Genomic DNA, 27,973 nt, shown 5'->3' with positions numbered 1-27,973 from the left:
ATAGAGAATTTCTTATGCATGGTCATTTGGAAACTGAAACAGGAATGATATGAGCAGCGTTTTTCACAAGAGGAAAATAAACTTGAAACAGGACCCAAACCATAAACACTGGAATGGATAAGTAAATTGGGTGACCCCGCAGCCTCATATGCCTGCCAGTGTGAAAACAGACTGAGGCAAAGAAACCGGTGAGACCATGTTCCAGGTAAGTCTGTAAATATCCTTTCATGAAAAGCTAAAAAAAAAAAAAAAGAAAAAAAAAGGCAGAGTTAAACAAAACACTACCTAGTGATGAATAATAGATGGCAAAGCTATGAAGAATAACTGTAAAATTCTCAATAGTCGTCACATCAGGGAGTAGGAGGGAAATGAAGAAGGACGGACACATTGGGAGTCTGATATCTGCCCAAAGGCTATTGAGGATTATGTCTAATCTACGGCGTTTATACAGTATTAATATTTAAGCTTAAGGTAAGACATTTATGCAATGCTTTCGAAGTATGAGATACCACACTATAAAAATTTAAAGGATTATTTACATGTGAAAAAAAGTACAATTTAAAAATATTTGTTTTATCCTATTATCTGACCACCTATCTAGTTTTGATTTCAGTCAATTTGGAAGTATTCACAAGTCTTTTAACTGGGTCCATTTAACTTGCCTTTACATTCATTTGGGTAGCAAAATTGGGTGTGGGCCCAGCTCTAAAAAGAACTGGTTGCACAAAATTATACCATCATATGCACCTTGCTATGAAAAGGGCTGCAGGAATTTATTTCCAATTGAAAAGAATCAAAGCATATATCAGTTGTAAACCATTTGTATGTCTAAGGGGCGAAAAAAATGTAGTTGAAGTTGCTTCTCTCTACGTAAAGAAATGCTGACTATGTACAAGAACTAATAAAATTGAAATTTGGAGAGGGCAAATGGACGTGAATGCTAAAGGGTGTGCTAGGAGAGAGTTTTAAGGCAGATTTTTAAATCTCAGGCTGATTTTTTTTTTTAAGATTTTTAAATTTATTTGACAGAGAGAGACACAGTGAGAGAGGGAACACAAGCAGGCTTCCTGCTGAGCCGGGATCATGATGTGGGGCTCGATCCCAGGACCCTGAGATCATGTCCTGAGCCAAAGGCAGCCACTTGACTGACTGAGCCACCCAGGTGCCATGAGTAATATATTTTTAATGAGAACCCTCTTTTCTACATGCTACGTCTCTGAGCACTATTTTTTTTTTATGAAAGTGGACAATACTTTTTAAAAACCATAAAACATGAACTTTTTCAACTTTTAAATAAAATAAGCAATAGAGTTTCCGTCCGCTGGCTTTTAAACTGGTAAGTATTTTCTTCACAGGGAAGCATATTAAATGCACTAGGAATTTTGACTCAATCTGTTAAGCATATTAAATTTCTGGGTCCATTCCAAATTTATTTAAGCTTCTGCTATTTTCTTCTAAGAGTTAAGTGGCCTGAGGGATATCATAGCCATTCACATTTCAGAGTCTCTAGGGACATACTAAAACATGGATCTGCAATTAATTTCTCTTTACTGTGAAATGTGAGCCCGAGAATGTTAATAAACACATCTGGTAACTTGTGGTTGTTCTGAGAAAAGTTCCTGTGCCCAGGGTTCGAATTTCCCGCTGGCGCCGGCTCTCCTCGGCCGGACTTTCCTGATCCGAAGCAGCAGGTGAGTGGGGCTGGGGCAGCACAGATGAGGCCTCCACAGGGTCAACCGCCAAACATCAGAACGTACCCAGACCCTGCGCCGCACGCGCTGAAGTCACTGTCAAATGCCTGTGTGCTTAAAGAACACAGACGCGTGGGTGATCTTGCAGTCCCAAGCCAACCTCTGACCCCTGGAAGATACCAGGCCCTCCCGGCCCGGGCCGCCTTGTCCCAGCCCAGCTCTGCTCAGTCTGTCTCAGCCCCGTTGCTCCGTGGGGAAACGGGGTCTGGAAATGCGGTGCCACCGAGCTGCGGGAGGACGCCGAAGTCCTCCTCGAGGAACTGGAGCTAGCTCTACTTGGATACCAACGTCCCTACTGTGACCAGCCGGAAGAGGCCAGCCACGTGTGTTCTAGTTGTGCCGAATCGTCCCATCGGGGGCCCTGCCGCAAGGGTGTTGGCCTGTCCAAGTGGGAGGGCTGGGGCGGGGTTCGGAGCACTATCCAATCAGGATCCGTGGGCTCGGAGCACCGTCCAATCAGAGCCGGGGGCGGGCGCGCTCCCCGCCTTGTGGCCTAGGCTCTCAGATTGCCCGAGGCCCCAGTGTGCACCTGCCCCTTGCGGCCGCATGTGTCTTGAATCCGCTTCGCTCTCACCTGCACGGGCCGCGGGGTCACGGCGAGGACGCCGAGAGAGCCAGGAGCGGGGCTGAGAGATGGTGAGTGCGCGGGGTCGGACCGACACCCGGAGGGGCTGGTTCCCCCAGGCCGGTACCCGCTGGAGGTGGCCGCGGCCCGGGTTCCTCCCCGCTCCACCCCTGTCCAGGCTCTGACCCGAGTTTCCACCCTTGGCCGCGAGCTGAGGTCCCGGCGTCCTGTCCCATCCGCGCGTGGGTCTGGGTTCTCCGAACTTCCCGGGGTGACCAGATGAGCGCAACTGCTCTCCACGCGGGGTCGGGGAATCTCAGCCCCGGGTCGGCTCCACCCTGAGGCCAGCCTTGGCGGGGCGGGCGAGGAAGTCTGGGGAGACCTGCTTAGGGCCCTGGGCTCGGAGAGATCCCCTGGTAGGTCCTCGATCCCTAAGTGACCCAACCCCAGTTCTCGTTTCCTGGAGGGACTTTAGTCGTCAGCCGACCAGATGCTGCCACTGAGGGGAAGAGGAAGGGTTCCTGCCCTCTGGGTTTTCACAGTGAAGGAAGCAAAACCGAAGGACGGAGAAAACCCACCCAGTGAGCCAGTGCAAGTCTGCAGAGCAAAATGCACTGGAGACCTGCAATGGGACAGGAGCCAGTGCCCTCTGGGAGGGTGTTCCGGGAGCGTTTCAGAGAACAGGTGGTGGGGGGTGGATGTCCCACGTGGTAGGATGGCCGTGCTTGACCCTTGAGTCATCTATGTCTGCGTTCCAGTTCTGCACTGCCCCTCCCTGGGGTTTGTCACCTTGAAAAGATTTATTTGGTTATTCAAGCCTCAGATTTTTCAGTAAATGTAAAATACACTTAACTAATAGACTTTGAAAGATTAGATAAGATATTTGCAAAGAAACAAGGGAGGGGTCAATTTCAGAGGAGGAAAGAAGATCTAGTCTTACATTGCATTTGTTAAAAATTCTTTTGTGTCTTTTTTCTCTCCGGGAGCACGAGTGGTTAAGTTTCTCACATCTGTTGTTTTCTTTTTGGTGATGACAAGTGGAGTTCCAGACCTTAGCCTTGAGGATGCTACTGGGGAAAAGAATCTATGGGAAATAGAGAAACCCTCTGCCCCATTATGAATGCATTTCCACACACACAACGTCTGGCGTATTAATTGGTTAATTACAAGGACTCACCGAAAATGTCAGCTGTTCCTTTACAGGGTGGGGAGTTCATGACCATGGATCATTCTAGTCTGTCTGGTATTACTGGACTTCAGAGATTCACGCTACCGGCTGACTAGCTGGAGTGGGGGTGGGGGCCCTGCCCAGTGACCCCAAGCTAAGCAAGGCCAGCCAAGCAACGGAGGGGGGGGGGATGAAATGGTTTCTTTCTGGAGATTCTCTCCGGTGCCTGTGTCCCAGGCTGCCCACACCATCTGGAGGAGGAGCGTGTGGGCCTAGAACCGCTTCAGGGCACCGAAACACGTGTGTGGCTGGAGGAGATGCCCTTTCTGAGGTTGTGCTTGCCACTGCCTTGGGGCTGTTCCTAAATGACATATTTGGGGTGGGCACGCACGGAGGTTGTGCGATCGGAGCGTGGTCTGTGCACACTGAGAGGCCATCGAGGTCAGACTTAGAGAAAGACTTTTTGGGGGTCTGTCTCCTGGAGAAAGAGTTATGAATGTGGGGGTGCATTTGGGGTAGAGTCTTAAACTGACTCCAGCCAAGACTTTCCTGGCTGCTGAGCACTGAAGCCTGGAGAGGGAGCACTCCACACTGCAGGCTGGAGAGAGGAGGGTGTGTGGGGCTCCAGAGTTCATCCCTGCATCTGCTCAGGTCTCCCTACCCTCCGTCACCGGGGACTGACCAGCAGAAGACTGGTATTTCTGCAGTGAAGTCTTGGCCCCCAAGCCTGTGAATGAATGGGTCACCTTCTGAACTTGGAGGGTTTTCTTTGCAAACAGTGGATCAGTGAGTGGCTTTATCTGAGCCGATGGAAACGTTCGGTTTTCTTCCCTTCTGATTTCTGTATCGAATATTGCTGCTGTATGACTCCAGTCTCCCTAAACGCTTGGCCTTTTCATTTCCCTGTTTGAGTGTGTAAGATTTTTATTTTCTTGTGTGAGTAGAAATGGATTGAGAGATAAAATAGAAGAGAAGAGCATTCTGGAAGCATATGACATTTTTCTTCCTTTTTTGACAAGACAACATCCTGATAGGAGATGGGTGTATTTAAACTCTCAGGTTAATTTTTCACTTTTTCCATAGTTTTTTTTTTAATCAGTGATTGTCTCTATAGAGTTATGAAATTTAAAATGTACTATTCCTAAGACAATTCTTATTTTAACCAATATGAGGACAATTACCTTTGCATATGCAAATCCTTGAAAATCATAGTGCATTGAATGGGTTAGGTCCAAACCCCTAATGTGCGAAGTATCCTACTCATTCTTGAAAATACTCCCAAGTGTGAGGGACCCCTTGAGGGTGCAGTTGGTTAGGTGTCTGACGCTTGGTGGCAGCTCAGGTCATGATCTCAGGGTCATGAGATTGAGTCCCCCAGCAGAGTCTAAGTCAGGCTCCAAGCTCAGCATGGAATCTGCTTGCGATTCTCTCCCCCTCTCCCCTCCCTCGAGTGCTCTCCCTTTCTCTCTAAAATAAATAATTTTTTAAAAAAACAAAATACAATTTATGTAGATTTCTTTTATGTAAAGTAAATAATGTATGCAAAGGTTTAAAAACTCTGCAGGGGCGCCTGGGTGGCACAGCGGTTAAGTGTCTGCCTTCGGCTCAGGGCGTGATCCCGGCGTTATGGGATCGAGCCCCACATCAGGCTCCTCCGCTATGAGCCTGCTTCTTCCTCTCCCACTCCCCCTGCTTGTGTTCCCTCTCTCGCTGGCTGTCTCTGTCTCTGTCGAATAAATAAATAAAATCTTAAAAAAAAATAATAAAAACTGCAAAACATTGACCATCTAACATAAGGCAACTCCCTGCCCGCATACCCTGGTCCACGCCAGTCCTACCCAGCCACCCTCAGACAACCAGTTTTAATCATTTCTCATGCATTTTTATCAGTGTTTCTTTCTATAAAAAGAAAAGTGCCAAAGTTTTTCTTTTGTTATAGGAAAGGTAACATGATGTACACAAGGCAACATACTTTTCTTATTTGTTCTAATGATCGTCCTGCAGACCTTTTCATATGTCAAACGTCTTTAATTTTCAAGTTTATGCGACCAGTTCTCTCTAATTAGGCACTTGATCTGATTCTAATATTTTTCTACCCAAGTTTATTAATTAATACTGACTTTTTCTTATTACATGGTAAGCAAACGTACAAAGAGTGTTATTTTCCAACCTTGATTAATGCTTTAACTGTCATGGTGAACTCTATTCTATTTAGAATGTATGCAAAGTTTTATTGGACACTTAAAAACTAATCACAGAGTAAACATCTGTGGATTCACCACCTAGATTCGTAAGTGGACCTTGGGTAGTGATAAGAGACTCCGGACATGACCCTCCCTGAACGCACCACTGTCTTGTTCCATCAATGACCACTGTTTGCTTCTTTGCTTAATCTTCAAACCTTTACCTTTTACGATTTTTTTTTTTTTTTTTTTTACTAAGTAGTGTCCTGCTTCGTTTTACTTCTTTGGGAAATGCAATAAATAAGTGTTAACAGAATTACACTGGAAAGGCTTTCCTCTGCTTCTTTGCCTTAGTCTGTTTCTTACATTCTACTGAGAGTGCAGTCATTCAATTGATTCTTCCATTCCAGTGCTTATGGGGTTTGGGTCTTTCAAGTTTGTTTTCTTGCTTTTATGAAAAATGCCACTCCTACGAGTCTTGTTTCAGTGTCGGAGGTCAAATGTGTGGTACATTTGCCACATATTGGAGGAAAACTCTAGATTGTAGATCATGGCCACGTTCAAATTCATGAGACAATTCCAGTGAAGTGCACCAGCTGACTCTCCACACACGTGTGCATAACTGCTTGTTTGTTCCATGTGACCGTCAACACCTGCGATCATCTAATTTAGTAATTTTTGCCCTTCTTGGTTTGAAATGGGATCTATTTGAGATTTTATTTTGCTATTTGCTCGTTACCAATGAGGTCGACTCTTTTCTTGTATGTGGTCTTACATCTTTTGTGATACATGTTTTAGTCATTTCCTATTTTTTATTCATTTGTTTGACCATTAATTTTTACTCTGCGTGCATACTTTTATATTTGTACATGTTGCAAGTATTTTTATCTCAAATTGTGGTTTACCATTTCAGTTTCTTAATCTTATTTTTTTAAGATTTATTTATTTGAGCGGAAACTGGGTGGCTCAGTCAGTTAAGCGTCCAACTCTTGATTTTGGCCCAGGTCATGATTTTGGGGTCCTGGGATCGAGCCCCATGTTGGGCTCCCTGCCCAGCAGGGAGTCTTCTCCTTCTGCCCCTCCCCCCACTTGTGTGCTCTCTCGCTTTCTCTCTCAAATAAATGAGTGAAATCTTATTTATTTATTTATTTATTTATTTGAGAGAGAGAGTGTGGAGGTCAGATCAGAGGGAGAGGGAAAGAGAATCTCAAGCAGACTCCCCGCTGACCGCTCCATCTCACAACCCTGAGATCATGCCCTGTGCTGAACCCAAGAGTTGGGCGCTTAACCAACTGCACCACCCAGGTGCTCCTGTCTTTCACATTTAAACATAGAATAAAGTGGTTCTTGTTCATGGACTAGATGGGAATACAGTGCATTTTTCCTGGTTGGGTACCAGTTTCTCCCTGCCCCATGTATTATGTGTGCATCATTCCTGCCACTGCTCTGTGATGCTTGTTCTGTCATTTATCAAATTTCCATATACATGGGCGTCTCTTTAGGATTCTTTTCCTTTCCATGAATCTATTTGTTTATCCCTATACTAACAACATATTGCCCTGATTATTGTGGTTTCGAATTCCTTGATGTGTTTGGAGAGCCCCTACTTTGTTCTTAAGAACATTTTGTCTTTTTTGGACATTTGTTCTATTCGGTTTGGAGAAGTTGTTTTTGTGAGGCCCTGGAACATGAGGTCTGAGGATTAACTGGAATTTTATAAAGACTACAGATTTCTTTTTGGGGAGATGACATCTTGGTGACATTGAGTTCTAATTTAGAATAATTCAGAATAATTTCTCTTTATTGACATTATTTGGGGTATCATTGTCATCATATATTCCTTTACATCTTTAATCCTGATTTCCTTTAGTTCTTTGAACGTATTTGAAATAGTTACTTCGAAGCCTTCTTCTGTTGAATCCAACATCTGTTTGCTCTCAGTTTCTGTTGCCTGCTAATTTTTCCGCCGTAAGGATCACAATGTCCTTTTTATTGCATGCCTTGTAATTTTTTATTGGAAACTGGAGACTATAGGTAATATATTGTAGCGACTTTGGGGTACTAGCCCCTATCCTCTGGGGCCTGTGACTGTTGTTTGTGTTTGCTTGGTGACTGGCTGGATTATTTCAATCAAATCTATTTCATTCCCCTCCCAGCCCCTTCAGTGTTAAGCCTCTGATACTCCTCCTCCTCAGTCACCCTGGGATGGCAGTAGTGTTGGCAGGGTTTTCTTCTTTTCTTTCCTTGACTATCCACGGTTAAGCCGTTAAGCTCCACTAATTGTCGCCTGACTGCTTTATTGTTTTGAACCTGCCAGGTGCATACATTGGTCTATAGACTAATCCAGTCAAATTTGGACTCCTTCGAAGGCATCGTTTCACAGGTCAGTGTCTGTTAATTGTTCAGACCCTTGGAGGGTTCCTCCCAGCTTCCTCTTTCCCTGTTTCTCCCTTGCAAACAAGGTGGACTACAGTTTTGCCTGTATCTTGAATCTCTCCCCTGTTGCCTTTCAGTATAGCTTGGACTGTTTTCGAGAGCACCCTTAGGCTTAAGGTTCTCCATCTTCTGTTGCAAATGAAGTCAGCTCTTTGGGAAGAGGCTGAGAGCTATCTCTTTTACTGCCTGCTTTTCCGCCTTGTCAAAATCTCTGAGCCAGGGAACTGCAGTGAGATGGGGACAATGGTACACTTCTTTCTGAGTGACACGCCAATTTAAGAGCTGAGCATTAAGTGGAGGAAGGGCAGTTCCCTGATGTCTTCTCAGCTGGCCTCTCTTGCATGTGGAACGTCTGCCTTACGAGGCAGAACAAGAGCAGTCAGGTCCGCAGTATTCTCATCAGCCCTGAACCCACTGTAGAGCCCGCATTCCACAGATGGGGGCTGGTGAAGTGGAGAGCCCTCACTGTCAATTGTACCTGCTTGGAGCTTAAACTCAGTAACAGCTAACTGGGGCAGGACGAGAAATGCTGACATCCTCCTTCTCTGACTAGGAACCGTGGGGACAGAGAGTCTGTGTTTTTGGCTGCAGCCTGGGAAAGAAGTCTAGGGAGAGAGAGAGTGCTCTTGGTTCAAATACCAGACTGTTAACTTTTCTTACTGAATTCTCATAGAGTTTCTTGAGTACCTGTTTCCTCAGCTGTATGCCCTCAGGACTCTTTCCAGAGCTTGAAACGATGGTTTTAAAAGTAATTTCACCAGCTTCACTGGAAAGCAGGTGCACAGGGTATTTCATATTGCCATACAGTCGTGTTTGCTTTTTAACATGACTTTTCCAACTTTGCGTTGTTATTAAATGGAAAGGTAATGAGTTATATTTTCATCTTGTGTTTTTATTCTAGAATCTTGCTAAAAATCTTTTTCTTTGGTTCTTTTTGTTCTGTTGGGGCCCTATGCATATGCTTGTTAGTGCTAAGGATAACAATGATCTTCTGGGGGCGCCTGGGTGGCGCAGTTGTTAAGCGTCTGCCTTCGGCTCAGGGCGTGATCCCGGCGTTCTGGGATCGAGCCCCACATCGGGCTCCTCCGCTGGGAGCCTGCTTCTTCCTCTCCCACTCCCCTGCTTGTGTTCCCTCTCTCGCTGGCTGTCTCTCTGTCACATAAATAAATAAAATCTTTAAAAAACAAACAAACAAACAATGATCTTCTGTTCTTTTGTAATTCTGCATATTTGTTTATTTTCAGGCGGCACTGGTTTGGATTTCTAGTACAATGCTGACCAGGAGTGAGGCAATGGGAACCTAGTTTTGTACTTCTTTTGACAGAAAATAATGAACTTCACTCTATTTGTATGTTCCTTTTTGAATAATCTTTTTTTAACTACACCCTTTATTGGGCTATGCATCTTACCATTGATTCCCCTATGGTATGTGTTTTTCATGTGTTTCATTGAGTATTATAAAATCGCTTTCTATAATTCTTAAGATGATTTCAGGTAAATTATATTAATTGATTATAGAGTTTCATTGTAAAGTACAACATACTGCAGAAAAGCACATAAGACATCTTGGACAGTTCATAGAAATAATAAAAAAAATAAACACCTGTAGGGGCGCCTGGGTGGCGCAGCGGTTGAGCGTCTGCCTTTGGCTCAGGGCGTGATCCCAGCGTTATGGGATCGAGCCCCACATCAGGCTCCTCCGCTATGAGCCTGCTTCTTCCTCTCCCACTCCCCCTGCTTGTGTTCCCTCTCTCGCTGGCTCTCTCTATCTCTGTCGAATAAATAAATAAATAATCTAAAAAACAAACAAAAAAAACACCTGAAAAATAAAATCCAGCCCTAGATCTAAAACAGTTCTTGACATCAGACACTCCACTGGAAGTGATTCCCTCCTCTCCGGATGTAACCAGTATCTTGAATCATGTGATGATAATATCCATGCTTTTATCACCTGTGTGTGCATCATTAAATAAAGACACTATAACTTTGGATGTTTTATAAGGCAGGTAAATGGAATCACAGCGTACATGCTATTTTATGTCAGACTTTTTTTGTTTAAAGTTATTTCATGGTCTTCTACAAAGAATAATAGTTAATTAACCTTTACTTCTCTCTTGTATTCACTTGTAAGGATATAGCATTATTTTTTATTAACTCTATTACTAGTGGATATTTGGGTGTTTTCAAATTTTTGCCAGTGCTCCTAAAAACATTATTATACATGAGTTTGAGTACACCTTCCCTGTGTTGTCAGTGTCACCCACTCTCCTACAATTATGTGGTTTGTTTTAGGACTCGGTGGTCTTCGAGGATGTGATTGTGGACTTCACCCAAGAGGAGTGGACCCTGCTGAATCCTGCTCAGAGGAGGCTCTATAAAGATGTGATGCTGGAAACCTTCAGGAACCTGGTCTCAGTAGGTAAGGAGGCATCAATCCTTCACTTAGTTATTTAAAGAGTAAGTATTTCTTATTCATTAAGCCTATTTCAAGATTTGGAATAAAGAAGGAAAACACATTGATAAATAAAGCAGGCATGATCACAGCTGTCATGGATCTAGAATCTAACAGTTTCTCTGACAGTAAAAATCTATATATTAACCTGTGTTTTCCTAACCTGTGTATTTCCTTCTTTAAAATACTTAGGGTTCTTCAGTGTCATCAGTCTGGGTATATATTCGTGGGTCACTTTGTGGGCATGGAGAAATTTGTTGTTTTGAAACCTTGTGATTTTTCTGTGCATATTAAATCACCTCCAGGGGCATCTGGGTGGCTCAGTTGGTTAAGTGTCTGCCTTCAGCTCAGGTCATGATATGGTCCTGGGATCAAGCCCCATGTTGGGCTCCCTGCTCTGCATGGGGCCTGCTTCTCCCTCTCCCTCTGCCTGCTGCTCCCCCTGCTTGTGTTCTCTCTCTGTGTCAAATAATAAATAAAATCTGTTAAAAAATAAAAAATAAATCGCCTCTATTTTGACCTCTTGTGCCTCTTAGTAGTGAAGTTTTGAAACAGCTAAACTGAATGTATTTCTTTGGTCACAGGTGCCTTCCTTATAAGATTTATTCACTGTTTTGTTTTAGATGATGACACTCAACTTAAAACCAATGGGTCCATTTCTCAGCAGGATATTTTTGGGGAAAAAATATCCAATGAACAGAAAATAGCAAGGTTCATAAAAAATGATTACTGGACCTCCATTTTTGGAGAAAATTGGGAAGACCAGTGCATAGAAGATAAGCCCAACAATGAGGGGAGACATTTGAGGTGAGTTGCACTTAAGAGAAAACACAATATCCCGGTAGAGAATCTTACTATTTCATGAAATTAAAAAAAACAACAACTGATAAACCTAGCGCCAGATTTGTTTATTCACAAGTCATTCCCTCCCTTTTTTCCTTCATGTGACTCAGACACTGAGCATTTGAAAGATAATTTAGTGGGAAACAATGATCAGGGAACCCTATATGAGAAATGCTGTTGTAGTAATGGGCTGTGCTTAATCCCATTCCCAAAGCAGCTAGTTTATTCCACTTTGAAATAATTCAAACAAGACAGAAAATCTACATTTATGGGGCACCTGGGTGGCTCAGTTGGTTAAGCGTCTGCCTTCAGCTCAGGTCATGATCCTGGGGTCCTGGGATCAAGCCTCACATCAGGCTCCCTGCCCAGTGGGGAGTCCGCTTCTCTTTCTCCCTCTGTTACTCCCTGCTATGGTACTCTGTCTCTCTCAAATAAATCAATAAAATCTTTTTTTTTTAAGATTTTATTTATTTATTCGACAGAGCTAGAGAAAGCCAGCGAGAGAGGGAACACAAGCAGGGGGAGTGGGAGAGGAAGAAGCAGGCTCATAGCAGAGGAGCCTGATGTGGGGCTCGATCCCATAACGCCGGGATCATGCCCTGAGCCGAAGGCAGACGCCCAACTGCTGTGCCACCCAGGCGCCCCTCAATAAAATCTTTTTTAAAAACCCCTACATTTATACAGAAAATGGTAGAAATGTAATCCTAGCATTCATTAACAAATATTAATAAATGGTGAATACACAAACCATTAATAATGTGCTCCTCCAACCCTGTTTTTAGCAGAAGTCATATAGTGGAGAGACTCTGTGAAAGTAACAAAGGTAATACATGTGGAGAAACCATCAGCCGTATTCCAAATATTAAGCTGTACAAGAAATCTGCAAGTGGAGTAAAACTGTATGAATGCAGTCAGTGTGGAAAAGTCTTCAGGCATCGTTCATCCCTTAAGAGACACAAAAGGAGTCACACTGGACGCAAACTATATCAGTGTGAGGAATGTGGGAAAGCCTTCAGTTGTTCTTCATACCTAAGGAATCATGTGAAAACCCACAGTGGAGAGAAGCCCTATGCATGTAAACTTTGTGGGAAAACATTTATTCGTTCCCATTCCCTCACTGGACATATAAGGAGTCACACTGGAGAGAAACCCTATGAGTGTAAGCAGTGTGGGAAAGCCTTCAGTTGTCCTAAATCCTTTCGAGTACATGTGATGATGCATAATGGTGGGAAACCCTATGAATGTAAGCAGTGTGGAAAAGGCTTTAGCTGTCCCAAATCCTTTCGAGTACATATGATAATGCACACTGGAGAGAAACCCTATGAATGTAAGCAGTGTGGGAAAGCCTACTGTTGGCTCACATCCTTTCAGAGACATGTGAGAATTCACAATGGAGAGAAACCCTATAAATGTGAAAAATGTGGGAAAGCATTTGGTTGGCCCTCATCCTTACACAAACATGTCAGAATGCACACTGGAGAGAAACTTGTAAATGCAAGCAACGAGGAAAGGCCTTCAGTTGGCCCTCATCCTTCCAAAAATGCAATAATGAAGACCGGAGAGAAACCTTATAAGTGTGAAAAGTGTGGGAAAACATTTGGTTGGTCTTCATCCTTACACAAACATAACAGAAAGCACACTGGAGAGAAACCCATAAATACAAGCAATGTGGGAAAATTTTCAGTTGGCCCTCATCCTCCCAAAAATCTAAGAATGCAGACTAGAGAAAAACCCTATAAGTGTGAAAAATGTGGGAAAGCATTTTGTTGGTCCTCATCCTTACACAAACATGTCAAAAAACACAGTGGAGAGAAGCCTATAATTGCAAGCAATGCGGGAAAGACTTCAAATGGCCCTCATCCTTCCAAAACAATAAGGATGCAGACTAGAGAGAAACCTCATACATGTGAAAAATGTGGGAAAACTTTCAGTTGTCCCAAATCCTTTCATAGTCATGTGAGAACTCATAGTCAAAGGAAAACCTATAAATATAAGTAACGTGAGAAAACCTGATGCAAATTAATTTGTGTAAAACAGTTTGGAAAATTCACACCAGAAGAGAAATCTTATAAAGGTTACAAAGATGGTATTGCTCAGTATCTCATCCTTAACATGAACCTCTAGCAAGTGAATTTCCATATCTTTTTCAACTGAACATTGACATGAAAATTCTCAAGTATTCTAAGTACATCTATATAGAACACGAATTTTGATATATTATGGGTTTTTTCCCTCATGAATTCAGGTAATATTTCGGTTTCCATTTTGAAGTGTGATACAGCCATGGGTGATTTGATGTGTGTTTTGAATATGCATTGGGTTTAATTTTATATAGGTTTTTAAAATTGTTCTGTAAGTATGAGGCCTTTAGACTAATGTAACATTGGTGTTTGTTTGGATTTTCTTACTGGCCCAGTGTGTTCCAAACTGGGTGTCACTTTCCCATTACATATATTCCATCTTATTATCTTCCTGAGAGAACCTACAACTTTTAAAGCTGGCACTTCTTTGCTTACATAAGGTATGTATTCTCAACACCCTTTTTTTTTTTTTTTTTGCCAGAGTTTCATTATTCCATTTTGCTCGCTTGCAATTTTGTAAGTATGTAAGTTGGCAGAAATTTGTAGGGATGCAATGGTCTTGAAAGAGTATAGTTTCAGATGCACTATTATTTCCATCTGTTGCTGTATGCTCTTTGTCCTGGGTTCTGGTTAGGAAGTGGACAATATGTTTGAATTAAGAAAGAATGAAATCTAGAGGTGGAAATGGTTCTGTTGGATTGTGTTCCATCAGCATAGGTAAGGCTAGGAACCACATTTCCCAGGATGCCTTCTCTATATGGTTCCATGATAGAATTCTGTAAGAGCCCAGCTTGCATGAGATTTGCAAGAAGCAATTTTCAGTTTATTGAGCCACCAATATTTAAGGAGATGGGCAGATACACAGGGACTTTGTGGGCACCATCTCCACCCTATTTTCTTGATTGCCAGTCTTGCCAATCAAAAGTATCCTCAAAACAAATACCAACTGCATGACTTCCATTTTGTCAGAGGGGTGGGCATTCACAGACACCCTACCAGCTTTCCCATCTTGGATGTACCTCCATGGTTAGATGTCCACAGTTTGCATTTTCCTGCAAGCCCTATACTGTCCACCAGGCCACTGATTAGGATGTCATGGCTGTGGATGTTACCTAATGCTCTGACCTCTTTTCTCTAGATCTTAACATATTCGAATAACGTCTGATTTGTATGGTGAACACCTCATTCTCTTATTTCTCATGGTTCTGTGTTTCTGATCCCACTAGAACAGATGCAACGGTGCACCCATAACAACATATGGGACTGTGTCCTCGCAGCATCATTGAGCAGGTGCCCTGACCCAGTATTTCTGTGAAATAAAGAAGCATTACCGACATATTGGGCAGACTGTGTGGGTTTTCTGTTATCAGCACTGAATACAACCCCTCAGGATATGTTGTTATTAAGATTGAGTATGTGTGGTTAGACACAGTGTGTTTTTTTTGGTTGAACAAATGCTGTGTTTCTGAGAAATATTCTATTAACCGTTTTCATATGAGTTATGTACTTTATAAATGTATAAAATGTTTCTGAGAAATATCCTATTAATTGTGTTTTCAAATGTATATTAATGTCAATCTCTTTAATTTACTGAAAAGATATTAAAATATTTCCACTATGAGCTGGCAAATCAACTTTGTAACTGGGAACGTAAGAATTATACATTCTGAGTCGATCTTACCAGGTGCATACAAATTTAGGCATTTTTCATGCTAGTAAATTTTGTATGTTGTTACAATTTTGTCAATATAACATCTTATTCATAATAGTAAAAACTTAATAGTTTTAGCAATTTGAGTAGTAAATAAGTCTAGCAAATGATATAAAAAGATTCTTATGGGAAAATATTTTAAGCTTCATTGCATAATATAAAAGCAAATGAAGTAAAATATAAACTATGACAAGAGAGATAAAAGGGGATGAAGAACAAGGATGGAGGCCTCAGTGAATGAGGATATCATCCATTCATGTATACTTACGCCACCTAATATGCCTTAGATCTTTTCTGGAACTGTTCAAAAGTGTTAGTGAATAGTGGGTGGTGATGCAGAAACAATTCTCCACTCATGGAATGAACATAAATATTTCCCATAAAAGTGAAGATATAGTTCAGCCACATTTTTGCAATGGTTAAAAATTTTAGGGCATGTCATATGTTTGTGAGACTGGACATGGATATTTGGACATGGACAGTTCGCATGGATTTGAAGCACATCGTATAGGTGTTTGTATTGAACATCCTCGTGAAATAATTTGAAATGGCCTCATATATTTGGTATTATCATTTTGGGGCTCCTACCCATTGACTGAGATTTGTTCTACAGAAAAGCAGACTTCCTCATAGTTTAAAGAAACTTTCTGGTGGGTTTTTTTTTTTGTTGTTGTTTTGTTTTGTTTTGTTTTTGCCTGCTGAACCTTTAATTAGGCTGGGGTGCACCATTCCCAGAAGTACTGCAATACCAGGTCGATAGGTGGAGTGGAAGGAGCAAGCTCCTATTACATCTCCCTGTTCCAGAAATCCATTTAATATATTGTCCTTGGATAGAGGACATATCAGATATTAAACTGATAAGAACAGATACTACACTTGATCTTAGCCAAAAGGCTGAGAAGCGATAGGAAGCTTTATGGTTATCCACACAGTTCTAACCCCTCGATGAGCATAGTGATATCTATGCAAGTCCACTATGATTTCCTAATAGAAGCAAAGAGAAGAGGTATGGGTGGTAAAAAGGAAAACCACCCAAGGAATAAGTGAAGTAAGCTGCAGACTAGGGGTATCCTTTTGAGTGACATCCCAATTTATTTATTTTTTTAAAGATTTTATTTATTTATGTGACAGATAGCCAGCGAGAGAGGGAACACAGCAGGGGAGTGGGAGAGGAAGAAGCAGGCTCCCAGTGGAGGAGCCCGATGTGGGACTCGATCCTGGAACGCTGGGATCACGCCCTGAGCCGAAGGGAGAAGCTTAACGACTGCCGACTAGCCGGGCAGCGTCGCGCATGCGCTGTCACGGGCTTCCTCGGATCCAAACTCAAAAGCTCCAGATAGAACCTTCCCGCTGCAGACCGTATTCACTTCCTGACCGCGAGCCACCGCGGATCCCGCGTCCTTTGGGGAAACGTAGTTTAGAGTAAGAGCCTCCTCTCAGACACAATCATCCCGCTGCCCAGAGTGTTCCCAACATGCAGCGCGGTTGGCTCCTGGGTCCCCGAAGTCTTCGCTTGCAGCCCGGAAACCGGATGCCCGAGATTGAGAGACCTTGGCTTTCAGCCGCGGGATGTGGTGAGTACGCTGGGCTGCGACCGCCNCGAGGCCGCAGGGTCGGCTGCGGGAGCCGGCCCTGGGAGACCGGGGCGGGAATGCGAACCCTAGGGGAGCGCGGCAGAGAACCCTGTGGCTGAGCGGGAGTGCGAGGGGCTCCCCTCGCCGCTGGGCATGCGGGGGAAAACGGAGGAACGAAGGAGGAACCCCCTCCAGATGTCAGGGGGTGAGGAGCCCTCTCCCAGCAGAAACCTACAGCACAGCGAGGCCCTAGAGGCTGTTTGGTCTTGACTTGGGCGGGGGGGAGCTCTCCGGCTCTTGGGTAGCAGAGGCTGAAGACACACCGCCCGCCGCAGGTCGTGGAGACAAACTAGGGTAGGTGCAGGCGGGCTTTGTAAACAGTGAGGCTTCTGCGTGTGATCGCCACTTTCCAGCAGGTGAGCCGAAGGATCCTTTGCGAATTCCTTTGGGGGCCAACGGAACCCTACAGTGTTTGGTATGGGGAATGTAATCCTTCACTCTGGGCAGATCAAATGGATGTGAGCCCCTGGGTATGTTAGGATAAATTGTGAAAGCCCCCAGGGGAAGGTGTGTGTGACTGTGAACCTGGCCTTGCAGTAAGCATTTAGGTTTTGAACTGGGTGCTGTTGATTTAGCAGTCATCAGGACAGAGGGATTATCTATTCCCACTTGGAGCTGAAATTCTAAGGAAACAGAAGTGACATATAAGGTGTATGGGACGGTGATAAGTTCCAAAGGGAAAAAGAAAGCCAGGGAAGTGTGCAAAGGGTCTGGGCTGTGTTGATGCCTCTTGGAGGTCAGTTAGTGTCCGTTATTTCTTAGAGTGTGTGTAACTTTATCGCAGGTTTCAAAGTCTAGGTGATTGCGTCTGTCTCGGGGGCCACGTGGGTTATGGCTGGGATTGTCTGTGTGGCAGAGTTGTGTTCAGGCAGGAGTGTCTGAGTCTCCTGCATTACTGTATGAAGACAGTTCTTTCTCACTGTGTATGTTTCGCATTCTGTGTGTGATAACCTAATGTTGGCCATTTGGATTTCTTCTTTGGAAAAGGTGTCTATTCAATTCTTCTCCCCATTTTTAAATTAGATTGTTTCTTACCCTCTTGAGTTGTGTGAGTTCTTTGTCAGATACAGGACTTGCAATTATTTTCTCCCATTCTGTTGGTTGCCTTTTCATTTTGTTGATGGAGAAAAGTTTGTGGTAATTAAAATTGCAACTGTCTTACCACCTAACACCCATTAGGATGGCTACTTTAAGAAACCCAGAAAATAACAAGTGAAGATGTGAAGAAATTGTAAGTCTTGTGCACTGTGTGTAGGAATGTAATGTGCGGTTGCTAAGGAAACCAGTATGGCCGTCCTCAAAATATTAAAAATAGAATTACCATATGATCCACTAATTGTACTTCTGAGTATATACCCAGAAGAATTGAAAGCAAAAAAAAAAAAAAAGAAAGAAAGAAAGCAGGGACTAAGAGACATTTGTACATCCATGCTCGTAGCAGCATTATTGAGAATAGCTACAGAATGGAAGCCACCCAGGTGTCCATCAATGGACGGATGGATAAATGAAATGTTGTGTATATATACAGTTGAATATTATTCAGCCTTAAGGAAGGAAACTCTAATACTTGCTACAAAATGGATGGGTCTTGAAAACATTATGTTAAGTGAAATAAGCCAGCCACAAAAAGACTGATGCATGGTGGTTGCCAGTGGTGGGGTGGTGATGGGGGGCACTGGGGAGTTCTTCTAAAATGGGTGTAGAGTGTCACTTTTGCAAGATGAAAACAGGTCTGGAGGTGAATGGTGCTGATGGTTGCATAACAATGTGAATGTACATGGTGACCCTGAACTGCACCCTTAAAAATGGTTAACATAGTATATTTTATGTTGTGTATTTTACCACAATTTAAAAAATATGTAAGTATCTCAATTTAAGAACCAAATTCATGCTTCATACAATAATAATCTCCTCTGGAATGAAGGAAAGGGCATGTCAGCTTATGCTAGAGTATTTGCCCCTGGAATAGGCAAAAATTTCTTAAACAGAACACAAAAATAGGGGCGCCTGGGTGGCGCAGTTGTTAAGCATCTGCCTTCGGCTCAGGGCATGATCCCCGCGTTCTGGGATCGAGCCCCACATCAGGCTCCTCTGCTAGAAGCCTGCTTCTTCCTCCCCCACTCCCCCTGCTTGTGTTCCCTCTCTCGCTGGATGTCTCTCTCTGTCAAATAAATAAATAAAATCTTAAAAAAAAAAAAAAGACTGATGAATCACAGGCCTGTACCCCTGAAACAAATAATACATTATGTGTTAATTGAATTTAAATTTAAAAATTAATTTTAAAAAATTAAAAAAAAAAAAGAAAAGAAAATACAAACTAGGTGAAACTCATTCATGCTCTTATCTTTTGAGGATAGTGACCAGAAGGGAGCACAAATGGAGCTTCAGGTGCTGGCAGTTTTCTGTTTCTTGATCTGGTGCTGATTACTTAGGTGTATAACAGTTTATAACTTTATAACAGTTCAGTGAGCTGTTTTATAATATGTTCATTTTTCTGTATGCCTGTTGCATTTATATAAAAAGTTAAAAGGAGCAAACGGAAAACATGACTGTGAATAGATCAGCAAAATCAAGAACTCCCAGGATGAAGTACCAGCAATTTACATACACCTGAAGAGAGACTTAGTGGAAAGCAGGAGAACGTAGAAGAAAATGTCAAGGTTGAAGCCCACAGAGTCAAAATTGGTGGCAGGTACAGAGGAGAGAGTATGAGATATTATGGTATTCAAAATTATGGACCCTGGAATGTGGCAAAAGGGGATAAAATTATACTTATGGCAGAACTCTTTTCCAATAACTATGTAAGATATCATTTAAATGTTAAAACTGTATCCAACTTCAGTAAACCCTGCAGCTCACTCTGTCCTCTCCCCCTGGAATACAAAATCTTGCCTGTGAGGAGCCTGGAGTACAAACTGTCTTACTTTCAGTAAACAGGTCAGTCCAGCAGGAGGATTCTTACCGTTCACAATATCATACTGTTCCCTATATGCCTTTCTTCTAAGGAGCCAGGTCAACAGTGCTGTTATTTAAAATAGTTCTTCCTCAGAGGAAGTGGAGCTAAAAACAGATGCATAATTTGTAGTGGAAAATGAACTCAGGAAAGCAAAACATTTCAGATGGAGGCATAACTCTGAGATATTTCATCTGGTGCACCAGGCGATGATCACTTCCTTCCAGCAGACTCAAGTGTAAAAATATCTAATATCCATACTAGCTACAATGTCCATTACAATTTTTGTGAAAGTCAAATGAGACAATATAATAAATGCATGATAAACTAACGTGGTACATATCAAACACATGAAAGTAGAGACATTAAATTTATATCTATGTGTTAATTGAAATGCCATGTACTCTCTCTAATGCTCCAGAACCATGTGTAATCTATGAATGTCATGTGGTTTCATAAAAATCTGTATTTGAAATCTAGGCAAACCTGTGAAATGGGCCTATGATATTGAGTTAGTTGAATTACTCCTTTTAGTTTCAGTGTCATCATCTATAACTGGAGAAGGCCATTAACTATCACTGATGGTATAGGATTAAGTGAGGCGGAAATGGAAATTAGTCCACAGAGTGTGTTTCACAGAAGGGTTCAAAGAACTCAACTTTTTTGTGGAGTCATTGAAAGACATCATAGGTAGGATTGGGAAATTAATGACGTTGGGAAAAGGTTTGGCTACACTGGGCAGTGACTCCTCCATTAAAAAATTGCTCCAACTGGTGATATATTCTATTTGGTGAAAATTCCAACATAAATGAAATAAAGTTAAAGCTACTCATGTTCTTGGGAACTTTTTACATTGTGAAACATGTACGGATACAATTGTAACACTGGAGAGAGGACATCAACCTATTTTACCTGAGCTCTTCGAACTTTTCAGGACTTCAGAGCGAGGATCATGTACCCAATAAATTATAGACCTGGGGCTACAGAAAATAATGGGAATCATTACCTGTCAGGGAACAAACTGTAGACTCTTAGCATTCCCCACATATTCTACTTCTGCTTCAATGAGGAGCGTCTCATGAAGGACATTGTAGACCGTGTAACTGGCATCCACAATGGTCCTGTGTAAAGGGTACAAAGACATAATCCTCAAGGAAGCAGCAAGTGAACATTGCTCTAAAACTTCATAGTCAAAACCAGAAAAAAATAGCACTGGAAACAGAAAGGCCATAATTACCCCAAGAAAAAAATCTGGGTATTTAGAACAATCAGCTGTCTATAGAAATGTTTAAGCCAGGAGTGTCATGGTTCAGGCATGAAAATGTGAAAGTCCTTTTGAAAATGGCATGAACTCTTTCTTGCTGGTAGAGAAATCCCACAATGCAGTCATAATCTACACCTCTCATATTATTACAGTGTTCAGTGCAGCTGTATGGAACCTGTTAGTGTTCTAGTGTCCCCGTAAACAGGGGTCACATTGGTTGGTGAATCTATGACTTTGGAGAGTGAAGTTCATTATAACAATGATTGGAATCACTCAGTAACTCAGGCATCGTCTGTAAAGTTGTACTGTTTTGCGCCTAACCATTTCCTCCCTCAAGACCCAGAGAACCTGCTTGTATCATCTGAGGCAAACAGCCCAGCCAGGTACAACTAAAATGCAGCAATAATACCATCATGTCCAGGGGCAACGAAACATCCCTGAAAGCCGTCAAATACAGAGATGAAAACTGACCTTTGGCAATCAGAAGGTGACAAAAATCACAGGTGATCTGAATGAAAAGGAAAAGGCAGGGTCCGTTTTTCAACTGGTGTTGATCATGCAGTGGGGAACATTGTAGGTAGTAACATCATCGGATAATCACCCACAAGAACTCCAGGAAAAATTTGTTTGTATGTGTATATTGTGAAATCACTAAAATAAGTCTAATTAACATCCATCTCCATCCATAGATTGGAAATTAAACACTTTTTTCTTGTGATGAGAACTTTTAAGATCTACCCTCAGCAACTTTTAAATATACAATACAGTATTATTATCTGTAGTCGTCATGGTGTACGGTACATCCCCATGACTTAGGGGTGTGTGTGTATTCATTGCTGCATCTCCAGCATGGAGATGTCCAGCACAGGATCTGGCATACAGGTGATCAAGAAATGCTTGTTAAACAATCAGGTTTGGGATACCTACACATTCACACACAAACAATGGGGGTTTCATTCAAATCTCATAAAAGATGCATACCTACTTGCACTTTAAAAGGGGACAGATCTCACCCCTCTTCCCATGTGGCTACATGGTGTCCCCCAGCACCCAAGACAAATCACAAGTGAGTGTCTTTTAGCTGACCTGGTGGGAAGGGACCTCACACTACTGAGTTAACGTTGTGCATACAATTTGACCGAACCTTCCCCATCCCTAAGAAGCTGTCAAGGGGGGTGTCACCACTACATGACAGGAGCCCGAGGCGCTGCAAGTCAAGGGCCAGTATCCTCGGTGGAATGCTCCAGCCGGTCACTCTCTTTTCAGTTTCTTGCACTGATGCGCCGCTCACTATCTGACAGGAGAGTTTCGGATGTCCCTTTGCTTTCAGTAGGGAACCGCCGGCAGGCTGTGGAGTCTGTGGCCTCCTCAGCCATCGTGTCCTCCGCTAGGTCTCTCCGAGTCCAGCACTTGGCCGCAGTTCCCTTCGCACCTGGCGGGCTTTGCTGTCTTCAGACGCCTTTCCCGGGCATCCAGTCAGAGAAAGGGAGAAGGTTGAAGCTGGGAAATGGCCCAGAGCCCTTCTTGGGCACCCACCGGAAGTGGCTGTGAGTTCCCTGGGGCGGGGATTTCGCCACTTCCGGAGGCCCTCCGTCTCTTCCGGGAAACCCGCGGGCGCTGCTTCCACGACAGGAAGGAGATTCCCCCCTGTGCCGGGGCACTGGCCAAGGTCTGAGCTGGCAGCTGCCTCCGGAAACAGCCGGTCTGGATGGGGCGCTTTGTTTCCGGGAGCAACCCTGGGGCAGATTCTGGCCTTGGAGGCCCATCTTTCTTTGAACTGCTTTTCCTAAGGGGCTTGGGATCCCGGGGGTGTGCCCCAGGAAGTGAGAGAGCAGGGCACGAAGGAGGGGGCTCTGCAGACATAGCCTGGAATCCACGAGACTAGGGAGCCAAATGACAGCGCTGTGGTTCCAGGCGTGGATTGCACATGTGCCGCCATGAGTCTCCGGCACGAGGGCCCAGCCAGGAGACAGTGGGCTGTGGCCCAGTGCTGTGACAGCACGTGTACATCTGCGCGGAGGGATGAGGTGGGGTGAGACCGTGAAGTAGGCGTGGCGGCGGGGTGTTGTGCTGCTGAGCTGCGGGTGCTGGAGAGCCGGTTTCTCCCACCGAGGGGTGTAGGTCACTGTCTGAGCTTTCACTCCCCGTTTTCTGCTCCCTCTCACAGCACTGCCACGTGGTGCTGCTGCAGGGAAGTAGTTCCAAGATGGGGAGAGATTTGGATCCCTCAGTGAACTCTTTCAGTAAAAAGCACAAAAGTGGGTTTGGGATGGGGATTCCAGAGCTTCAGTGGCCTCAAGACAGGCCCTGGATTATGATGCAGATGGACAAAGATTTGAATCCTGCCCAGGAGAGCCCTCCTTGAGAATTCTAGGTCCACCTTTGTCTCAGACCCACAATTCTCCCAGAGCTCAGATTCCCAGGACTCTGTAGGACAAATGCTGTGTCCTTTATGATGTGGGGCTATGGAGTGGGCAGGCAAGAATGAATTCTTGTGATGTGCACAAATTTTCAGTGCAAAAAGGAGTTCTTTTCTTAAGGCACGGGGACAGGACCTGTGGGCAGAAAGAGCTGCACTGGGATTTTGAGGAGTGACTGATCATATACTTTTTAGTTAGTGGGGTTTAGGGATAGCGTAAGTCTCTAAGGAATTTGGAGGCAAGGCTTCCAGGACCTTGAGGGGCTAGCTGTTGTTAAGATAAGGTTATTTACTTCTGTCTAATAAAACATTAGTCATAAGACACTTCAGATATACATTAATGGGCCATATGTGAAGGATGACTGCTAGCGTATCTTCTGGGTGGGCGGGGGTGCAGTTTACAGGTATCAGAGTGAAGTTACAATAACCAGAGCAAAGCTGTAGCGGTAAAACATTAAAGGACGTCCTTGACGGAGGTGCAGGACTATTCCGATCTTTATGCCTAAAGAGTCCTGCCTGGAGACTAGGAGCCACACACAGTCTGGCCTTTGCTCCTTTTCTGCCATCACCTGCCCTCTGGCTAAGTACCTGAGGTGAGGGCAAGCATGGCCCAGGGGGGCGTGACTAATTTCCAACTGGATGCCGAGAAAGGCCTGATGGCTCAAGATTCCTTCTTTCCTTTATCTGCGATTCTTTGTAACATTGTCGAGGAGGTGGACAGAATCGTTTTGCTTACCTAAAAATTGATTCTGGTGTTTGTTTTCTTCCTTAAAAATAAAGATTTTATTTAATTAGGAGAGAAAGCACACACGAGCAGGAGGCGGGGGACTAGGGGGAGAGGGAGAAGCAGACTCTCCCGTTGAGGAGAAAGCCCCACTTGGGGCTCAATCCCAAGACCCTGGGATCATGATGTGAGCTGAAGGCAGATGCTTAACTGACTGAGCCACCCAGGCGCCCCTGGTGTTTGTTTTCTGCTGTTGATTTAGGAATATGCTTAACAGTAAAATTCAGTCTTTTTAAGTGTAGTTCTGTGAGTTTTCACAGTATACAGTGGTATCAAAATCATAATACAGACTAATCCGTCACCCCAAATAATCACTCTTGCTGCCCATTTGTATGTGTTTTAAGCCCTTCCTCACCCTTACCGTCTGATCTGTTCTAGATTCCAAAACCATAACTGTTGAAAAAGCCCTGTAATGAAATCAGACATTATGTAGTATGTTGAGTCAGATATATTTGATGTCACATTTATAAAACTGAGCAATTATACTTGCCTTTCAGTGTTGTTCTGAGGTTTGGATTTCTACAGTGTCAGTATGGTCATGAAACACATAAAAACTTCAAAACTGAGATTCCATTCATTATAAGTTACATAAGCTGATGTCAAACCATGCTCCCAGTGCTCAGCTTTCTTCTTTGGAGGTTGGTTGGGAAGGGGGGGATCAAATAAGATAATGATGGTCAAATTATATTGAAATATCTGCAATATTATAAAATATTAATGTTGGAAAAAGTGGACACAGATTTGACTTCATTTGTTGTTTAAGCAAGAGGTACTACATTTCTTCTCTGCCCTAACACACTGGAGGACTTACATGGAAGTAATACCTGCAAAAAACTTTATGATCACTGAAACAGAAATTCTGCATCTCTTTCTATACAAGGGCATTAAAATTTTCCACGTTTAAGTGTACTAAATATACCTTCTGGGGCGCCTGGGTGGCACAGTCGTTAAACGTCTGCCTTCAGCTCAGGGCGTGATCCCGGCCGGCGTTCTGGGATCGAGCCCCACATCAGGCTCCTCTGCTGGGAGCCTGCTTCTTCCTCCCCCACTCTCCCTGCTTGTGTTCCCTCTCTCTCTGGCTGTCTCTATCTCTGTTAAATAAATAAATAAATAAAAATCTTAAACAAAAAAACTAAATATACCTTCTTTCACACTAAGTTGGATAGTACTCAAAAGGACATACTGTATTTGCAGCTCACCTTCATTTTTACTAGGAAAAATCTCCTCGCAAGCTACAGTTCTTTTCCTTGCATCTACCAGATCACCAAAAGCTTGCATAGGTATCATTCTGCTTATAGAAAAGGACATATGATGGGGTAAAACTATGCAGATGATCCTATCCCTTTTTCAAACTAGGGACAACTCTATGATTTCCAGGATACAAGTTCTGTTATTTGGACTATAATAGCATTGAAATGATAATGCCAAACATATAATGCAATTTACAATTTTTTTAAAAGATTTTATTTATTTATTTGACAGAAAGAGAGAAAGAAAGTACGAGCAGGGGGAGCATCAGGCAGAGTGAGAGGAAGAAGCAGACTCCCCACTGAGCAGGGAGCCCGACATGGGGCTCGATCTCAGGATCCTCTGATCATGACCCAAGCAGAAGGCAGACGCTTAACTGAGTGAGCCACCAGGCACGCCTACAATTCTTAGAAGAGGATTCTTAACAGCTACATTCTCTAGCCCAGGTACATGTGGACTCTGGTGACTGTTGAAATTCTCAATCATACAATTACATTCACTTCTTGTATAAGAAGCCCCCAAGAGCTTTTTCTCAGGCTTGATGATTCACTTGAAGGACCAATAGGATTCAGAAGAACTATTATACCATAATTACGGTAAAAGGATAAATTAAAATAAGCAAAGGGAAATAGTACATAGGGTGAATGAAGCCTAGGGGAAATCAGGTGCAAACTTTCAACTGTCCTCTCTCAGTAGTGACATAGACAGCACTCCCAGCAATGATGGGTGACAACACATGGGAAGTGTTGACAAACAGAGCACACCTGACCTTGGTCTTCAGGGTTCTTACTGGATGTCAGTCATGCAAACATGTAACATCCACATAACTGAGCTTAGCTACTCAGCCTCTAGTCCCTCGTCAGGTCAGACTGGTACAGCGTCATCTAAGCCTTATGCGTACAAAAGCAGGCATTCACCGTAAGTCACAGCGTTAGCATAAACTACGCAAACTGTTACAGTGTGGCTCAAGAATGTAGGCATACAAAACACTCTTATTTGGCAGAATATTCCAAGGACTCAGAATTTATCTCCCAGGAGCTGGTCAAGGACCAGTGTTTTCTTTGTAAAGTGTACAATTCGAGTAACCAAAGCCTGCTGAATTAACATTCTACTGTCCATTTCCTGGCGATGTCCAACCCAGTGCAAAGACTGCTTCTTTGATGCCCCCCCCAAATCAACTGAAATAAATCCAGTTCCTGTAGGTTCTTTCTACTCTGCAATTTCTGAGATGTTCCATTGTTCCTCATGCTAAGCAGTCTCCCTATTGCAGGAAGTCCACAGATCTAATTTTCTTCAACTGCATGTGTTTCTCATGGGTTCTGGCCGGTGGGCATTGACCTAGGCAATTTGTAAGTTTTTATTCTTACAAATGGATTAAGTTGTTTTAAAGGGGAAGCTGCTTAACATTATAAGAATATGAAAATTCACATAAAAAAACCCCTAAAATATGGGGACACCTGGGTGGCTTAGTCAGTTTAGCATCTGCCCTTGGCTCAGGTCATGATCCCAGAGTCCTGGGATCAAGTCCTGCATCGGGCTCCTTGCTCAGTGGGAAGCCTGCTTCTCCCTCTCCCTCTGGTGCTCCTCCACCTGCTTGTTCTCTCTCTCTCTCTCTCTAACAAATAAATAAATAATCTTTTTAAAAAACTCAAAAAACTAAAATATGTATTATGGCTTCAGAATGTATGTTTAAAAAGACAAACTCACAGTATTGTTTTGACAATACATAATTGTATTGGAATATTTTAACATATCCTTTCAGTACATGAAAGACAATATTTTAAGTATACAGAAAATATAGAATCAGTTTTACTAGGATTTTTCCAAGAATTATGTACCAAATATTTGTTGGACCAAAAAGCACAAATTATTCTGCAAATGTAGAAATTGTAATTGAACACACATTATCATTTAGAGATTGCACTCGGCTGTAAGAGAAGACTCCCGCAGTCCGTTTCATGTATTTACAAGGTACCTATTTCTCATATACGACTGTCCAGAAACAAAAAGCACAGCGTAAATGCTACCACTCGACAGTGCAATCAGGAAACAAAGTCCTTGTGTTTTCTGACACAATTATACATTTCAGAAGTTCCTGTGGAGTCAGGTACACAGGGCCACTGGACATATTATAGGAGGATGTTTATGACAGAAATTCAACTTAACACAAATATAGTAACATGGGAGAAATGAGGGAGTGTCAGAAAAGGTCACCAACCAAAAAATAAATAAATCAGTGGTCTGGGTGGATGTGTTGGAGCTTGCAGGAAAATCTAAATTGTGGATATGTGAGAATGGAAGTGGGTCCATGACAGGAGAGCTATGGGAGATGCCTGTGGATGGCACCAACTCTGATGAAATGAAGTCAAGTAATTGAGGTTTGGTTTGTAGACACGTGATTACCCAGAAGGCAGGAAACCTGCAGGACATTGGTGCTAGCCAAGCTCTGATGCACACGCTTTACTGTATGATAGTTCCCCA

General features: G+C 43.1%; 2 protein-coding genes and 1 non-coding gene across 3 annotated transcripts in view; 2 read left to right on the top strand and 1 right to left on the bottom strand.

Moving 5' to 3' along the window:
* Nucleotides 1–196: 196 nt before the first annotated feature.
* LOC103681808 (zinc finger protein 556) lies at nt 197–15,081 on the top strand. Its single transcript, XM_040628298.1, is given in 9 exon segments — nt 197–205; nt 10,396–10,522; nt 11,179–11,362; nt 12,181–12,881; nt 12,884–12,935; nt 12,937–13,211; nt 13,214–13,265; nt 13,267–13,390; nt 13,392–15,081. Coding segments are annotated over 9 exon segments (1,647 nt in total). The 3' UTR covers nt 13,515–15,081.
* Nucleotides 15,082–15,905: 824 nt separating this feature from the next.
* Nucleotides 15,906–16,096, bottom strand: LOC121102671. Its single transcript, XR_005834784.1, has one exon. It is a non-coding gene; the product is annotated as a U2 spliceosomal RNA (small nuclear RNA).
* Nucleotides 16,097–16,361: 265 nt separating this feature from the next.
* Nucleotides 16,362–27,973, top strand: part of LOC103681662 (zinc finger protein 77-like) — a 74,062-nt gene continuing 62,450 nt past the window's right edge. The window contains exon 1 of the mRNA XM_040629653.1: nt 16,362–16,764. The gene's annotated coding sequence lies outside the window, so the exon portion shown is untranslated. The remainder of the gene's footprint in view (nt 16,765–27,973) is intronic.

The sequence above is a fragment of the Ursus maritimus genome, unplaced genomic scaffold (genome assembly GCF_017311325.1).
Source record: "Ursus maritimus isolate PB19 unplaced genomic scaffold, ASM1731132v1 scaffold_14, whole genome shotgun sequence".
Taxonomy (NCBI): Eukaryota; Metazoa; Chordata; class Mammalia; order Carnivora; family Ursidae; genus Ursus; species Ursus maritimus.
The sequence above is the reverse complement of the archived record's forward strand: the minus strand, read 5'-3'. Positions and strand labels throughout refer to the sequence as shown.